This window comes from Schistocerca nitens, chromosome 4 (genome assembly GCF_023898315.1).
Source record: "Schistocerca nitens isolate TAMUIC-IGC-003100 chromosome 4, iqSchNite1.1, whole genome shotgun sequence".
NCBI lineage: Eukaryota > Metazoa > Arthropoda > Insecta > Orthoptera > Acrididae > Schistocerca > Schistocerca nitens.
Window position 1 is genome coordinate 513,038,903 of NC_064617.1, and position 6,000 is coordinate 513,044,902.

General features: G+C 37.1%; 1 protein-coding gene across 1 annotated transcript in view; it reads left to right on the forward strand.

The window, feature by feature from the left end:
• LOC126252930 (2-aminoethanethiol dioxygenase) overlaps window positions 1–5,787 on the forward strand; it is a 47,830-nt gene extending 42,043 nt beyond the window's left edge. The window contains exon 2 of the mRNA XM_049953925.1: window positions 3,560–5,787. Coding sequence (XP_049809882.1) covers window positions 3,560–3,566 — 7 coding nt within the window. The 3' untranslated portion in view covers window positions 3,567–5,787. The remainder of the gene's footprint in view (window positions 1–3,559) is intronic.
• The last annotated feature ends 213 nt before the right edge of the window (window positions 5,788–6,000 follow it).

Here is a 6,000-nt window from a genome sequence, read left to right on the forward strand (position 1 = left end):
AAAAGGGGGGAATGGAGTAGAGGTTTTGTGTGTGTGTGTGGGGGGGGGGGGGGGCGTGGGCGAGCGAGCGAGCTATATTTTTCTGCTGTATTAGTTTTGTACCATACATGTGCACACTTACAAAGAATGGACATTTCAAAGATGAGCTGTCTTGGCTATAGGTAATCTCATGCGAGTATAAAACAGTAGTAGCTGGGACAGGTGTTCCAACTGTTAAAGAGCAAGAGTCCTTATTGCGGTAATAGATAACAGGAGCTGGGGTCACAGGGTTGCCATCGGCCATACCGGAGTGGTACCACCAGTTCCCGTCAGATCACTGAAATTAAGTGCTGTCAGGCTGGGCTAGCACTTGGATGGCTGACCATCTGATCTCCCGAGCACTTTTGGCAAGCAGGGTGCATTCAGCCCTTGTGAGGCAAACTGAGGAGCTACTTGATTGAGAAGTAGCAGCTCCAGTCTTGTAAACTGGCATATGGCTGAAAGAGCGGTGTGCTGACCACATAACCCATAACTCTCCATATCAGCATCCAGTGATGCCTGCGGGCTGAGGATGACACAGCAGCTGGTTGGTACCGTTGGGCCTTCGTGGCCTGTTTGGGCGGAGTTTAGTTAGTTTAGTTTAGTGGTCAAACAGTAAAAGGATTTTGCGAAAGTACGGCTTGAGTTTGGATTGTATGATTATGAAGGACCAGATTGGTGATGAAGAGGAATCAATGGAATTGGAAAAGGTGAAAGTTCTTGTTGCAGAATGGATGACAGCCCAAGATGCCAATTTTAATAGTAAGCCCATTAGGTGGGATACCATGTGCCAGAAAAGATTTCATAAAGAGGATTTGTGGTTGGAGTGTTGCTAGGGTGAAGGAAAGTTATTGGAATACATGGCAGGATGGGCAGAAGACAAAAGGAGTGACTGGAAAAAATGGATATTCAATAATCAGTCTCACTGCTACCACAGGCATGTGTGAATGTGTGTACTCTTGCTAAAAGAGAACAGAAAAGCTAGTGTTAACTGTTTTCTATTACATGTTTGTGTGTGCCACACACCAATCCTCATTTTATTATTTTTTACATAAGCACCATAATTTGAGTCTACGCTACTCAGATGATTGAAAGCAGTTGTTTTTATAGATCATCTCTTCAGTATTCGCCTTCAGAATAACTGCACTGTATTTAGTGCAGAACTGCATGGACTCGTGAAGGCACTGGAGTATATAAAGCATCATTACTGTAAGGAATTTCTCATCTGATCAAATTCCATTAATGTATTGCAAGCAGTGCAACAAATGTACCCGGCAGATAAAATGTATAGAATCCCTTCATCTTTGTACAACAATGAGGCAATTATGTTATTCCCTGTGAGAAATTGGAGAAACAAGCAAGATGATGTAGACATTCCCCTACAGGTTGTCATCTTGCTGTTCCTGAAAGAGATGTACAAATGTGGAAGGAGGGGGGCTAGTCACGAGGGACAATATTCTGGTCTTGGTAAAAGCAACTATCTGACTGTCACATGCCAGATATGACCTCTTTGAAAGGACAAATTCACTCTAACCTGCCTTTGAGTGAGTCACTGTCTCCAGGTTGTGGTGCTCATGGCATATTAATCACTGAATGCCATATTTTAATTGAGTATATTTTATGTTTTAAAGATAAAGCAATAAAGCAGAAGCTAACTTGTACAGGGCTCTGCCCTGAAATGAGTGTGCTAAAACTTCTAAAATTCTGTATTTTTGGCTCATTTCTTTTATTTTTATTCCTGAAATCAGCCAGCTATATTTTTCTGCTCTTTTAGTTTTGTACCATACATGTGCACACTTACAAAGAATGGATGTTTCAAGATGAGCTGCCTTTAGTGTCAACATTTCCTTAAGGTTGATGTCTTTCCTCTTGCCATTATTCATCTATTGCTCACAATATTCCTTAAAATGAAATGAAAGTGCTGGCAGGTCGACAGACACACAAACATACACACAAAATTCAAGCTTTCGCAACAAACTGTTGCCTCATCAGGAAAGAGGGAAGGAGAGGGAAAGACGAAAGGATGTGGGTTTTAAGGGAGAGGGTAAGGAGTCATTCCAATCCCGGGAGCGGAAAGACTTACCTTAGGGGGAAAAAAGGACGGGTATACACTCGCACACACACACATATCCATCCACACAAGCAGACATATTTAAATAATAAATATGTCTGCTTGTGTGTATGGATATGTGTGTGTGTGCGAGTGTATACCCGTCCTTTTTTCCCCCTAAGGTAAGTCTTTCCGCTCCCGGGATTGGAATGACTCCTTACCCTCTCCCTTAAAACCCACATCCTTTCGTCTTTCCCTCTCCTTCCCTCTTTCCTGATGAGGCAACAGTTTGTTGCGAAAGCTTGAATTTTGTGTGTATGTTTGTGTTTATAAATAATAAATATGTCTGCTTGTGTGGATGGATATGTGTGTGTGTGCGAGTGTATACCCATCCTTTTTTCCCCCTAAGGTAAGTCTTTCCGCTCCCGGGATTGGAATGACTCCTTACCCTCTCCCTTAAAACCCACATCCTTTCGTCTTTCCCTCTCCTTCCCTCTTTCCTGATGAGGCAACAGTTTGTTGCGAAAGCTTGAATTTTGTGTGTATGTTTGTGTTTGTTTGTGTGTCTGTCGACCTGCCAGCACTTTCATTTGGTAAGTCACATCATCTTTGTTTTTAGATATATTTTTCCTACGTGGAATGTTTCCCTCTATATATATATATATAAGACAACTTAACACATGCTTGTATTAGAGATAAACAATGGAAACACCAGGTAGGAATGTCAACAGTGTAAGAAAAGATAGGTTGCTAATTACCATAAAGGAGACACTTTAAGATGCAGACAGGCACAATTAAAAGACACTTATATAAAGCTTTCGGCCACAGACTTCATCAACAAAAGAGAAACACACATCATTTATCCACACAAGCACACGTAACCACCATTTCCAGCATCTTGGGACAGAATGCCAGCCCAAGATGCTGGAGTTGGCAGTCATGTGTGCTTGCTTGTGTGTATGAATGATATGTGCTGATGACGGCTGTGGCTGTTAGCTTTATGTAAGTGTATTTTGATTGTGCCTGTCTGCAACTTATTGTTTCTCCTTTACAGTAAGGAGCAATCTATCTTTTCTTATATTGTTGTTTGTATTAGAGTCATTCTTTTCATGCTTAAGTGTTTGTACAATCTCATATTATCAGCAATTAGCAGTTGACTGGAGTAATTGCAAGGCTGTCATTTCCATGCTGTTTTGATTTGCTTTTAAGACATTTGTGCTCCCGAATACACTTCTTCATAAATGGTTTTTACTCATCCTGCAGTCCTCAGACGTAATTAGTCAGCTACAATGATTTTCCTTTAAATTTTCAGTTGTTCACTTGCTGAGTTACTGTTGTTTTGTACCCTTGTCTGTGGCATAGGGAAAGTCGTATATGTTTGATAAATAATGAGATTTAATTATTATTAATTTTATTGTTGGAATAGTGCCAGTCTACTTTCCATAAAATATCATTGACTGAATATCTCATTTTTGTTTTTTCTTGTTCCAGGATGTGAGGCATAGGATTAATGGTGAAATAATTATGAGAGAAATGGATACTGACAAGGGATATTATAATTTCATAATTTGATATAAACTGTCTGCCTGAAGATAATCAAGAGGCTGTATCTTTTGTGTTGAACAAGTGATTTCACTGAGTGTATACTGTCAGTATTTAATCAGTTCAACTGTGTGGGGTGCCACGTTTTCAGTTCACATATTATGAAGTGCAAAATGAATAAAAACATCATCAAATGACTGTAATACTCATGAAACTTTGAATGGATGTAACTTTTTTGCTCGGGGATTGTGTATATAAAGTGCAACTCAGAGTGTAAATATTAATAAGAATAGTTGAACAGCTATTCCATGCTGAACTGGCTTGTATGTCTTTTACAAGGAACGTGAGACTGTAAGTCTATAAAGTACTTGTTTCATAATTATATTTTGGTTTGTATAATTTTTGACAGAAAAATACCTCAGTATTAAGTTTAGTTAGAAAAATCTAAGATTTCATTAAGTTTGTAATTTTAAAGTGTCAGCTCCCTCCACAACCACTGCCTGAAATGGTCTTGTGCTCAAATAATCAAAGTGCAAGATAACTTTGATGATTGTCCGGAGACATGACAATTTGAATAGTTAAATTTGTCTGTGTAGACAAAATACTAGTGCAGTTGTGAAAGTGTAACTAATACACTATTGCAGAAAGTGCATGTAAGAATGAGAGCTGGTTCTCTGTGATTTTTTAAAAAAATCTTTATCAAATAATTTCTTTGTAATTCCATGGACACGTTTGTTAAATTATAAGGTGCATAAGTCTAAATTTGACATTAGAGCTTTCCAGTGGTACCTACAAAAATCAAAATTAATTGATTTTGTGTTGGTTGAACCACATTTTCTAATAGCATTACGCAAAAAGGTAATTGATAAATGCGCAGAGATGCAAAATGCAGAAAATGAAATGCAGCAATTGACTTTAACTGTGACTTAATTTGTTATAGTAATACTTTTTACTATAGCTGCATGAAAAGCAAAATTTATTTCATAATTGATAATATAAAGCCCTTCCATAACCTGGCTCACGACAATTATTGAAAAGATGTACTGTTTTCAATAAGATCTCATCTTTGCCAGGGGAGGGTAATAATGCATCTTATCAACATGTTTTGTTCCTTTGTGGAGCTTCGCTGGCTAGAAATACAAAACCCTTATATTAGTTAAAGTTACTGGGAAAGTAATCAGGCTCAAGCGATATGTTACAAAAGTGACAAAAATAAGGTCTTTTGTGTGTTTCTTTCTTTCTTTCTTTCTTTCTTTCTTTCTTTCTTTCTTTCTCTGTGGTAAATGCTATATTAGCATAATTTACCAGAATTCTACCTCATAGGTGCTACCAAATTCATTGAATTAACATTGCGAAGTTCTACACGAAGACATTATTAATTTGAAATTCAGTATATTATTAGTTCTTTCTGGTATTCCTTATGAAATGGGTATTGACAGTGTTAACACCTAACACACAAAATAATTTTGTGACCAGTGTTCCTGGCTTTCACTTCTCTGTTATTTTAAACTACATTGCACCATTCTGATTAACTTTTTCTGGTTTTTCAGCAATATTTTCAGATTTATGGCTCTTATTCTGGGTAACAGGTTATTGAATATATCTAAAGAAAAAACATTCATCAGTAATCGGTCATGATTTCTTGTTCTATGAAAACATGTGATATTATTGATAAGTAATAAACTGTCTGTACTAAAGCAATAGTTTTAATAGTGCATTTGTGATGTATATCCATTCTGCTTTTGATTATTCTATAGTGTGGTCCAGATATAGTTGTAAAATTAAAGTTTTAGTCTTAATGAAGAACTACCCATTGTGTAAATTGTTTATAAATTCCGTAAAATTTTGACTTGATGTATAGACAGTTAAATTCTAAAAAGAACAAATTGTTAGCACTACATTTGGAAGTAGTACTAAGTGTGAAACCCAGTGTACAGTTCAGTATTCAGTTGCTATCAATCATTGCAGTATAATTTCAAGAACCATAAATTATCAATTAAAGCAGAACATTGATTTGTGAGTACAATTTGCTGAAGGAAATACATCACACATGTTTTTGTATAATTAACATGATATGATTATGACAGACCGTGGAACTGCATTGTTTGCAAGGTTTGGTACGACAGCTAGTGCATAACTGTATATCTACTTGTTAATGAAAATATTTATAAAATTTACACATTTGTTTAATTAAAATCACCTGGCAACTAAGTCCTTACCTTTTCACGTGTATGCATGTTTGTGTTTATGTACGTTCATATGGAGTTGAGAAACTGGCCACTTTTGCATGTTTTTACAGCGACAATCAAAAGTATCCTTTGGTGACAGCTGGCTGGAATCACATCTGTGGGCAGCCGTTCCTCCTGCCCTGATATGTTCAACAAACATGA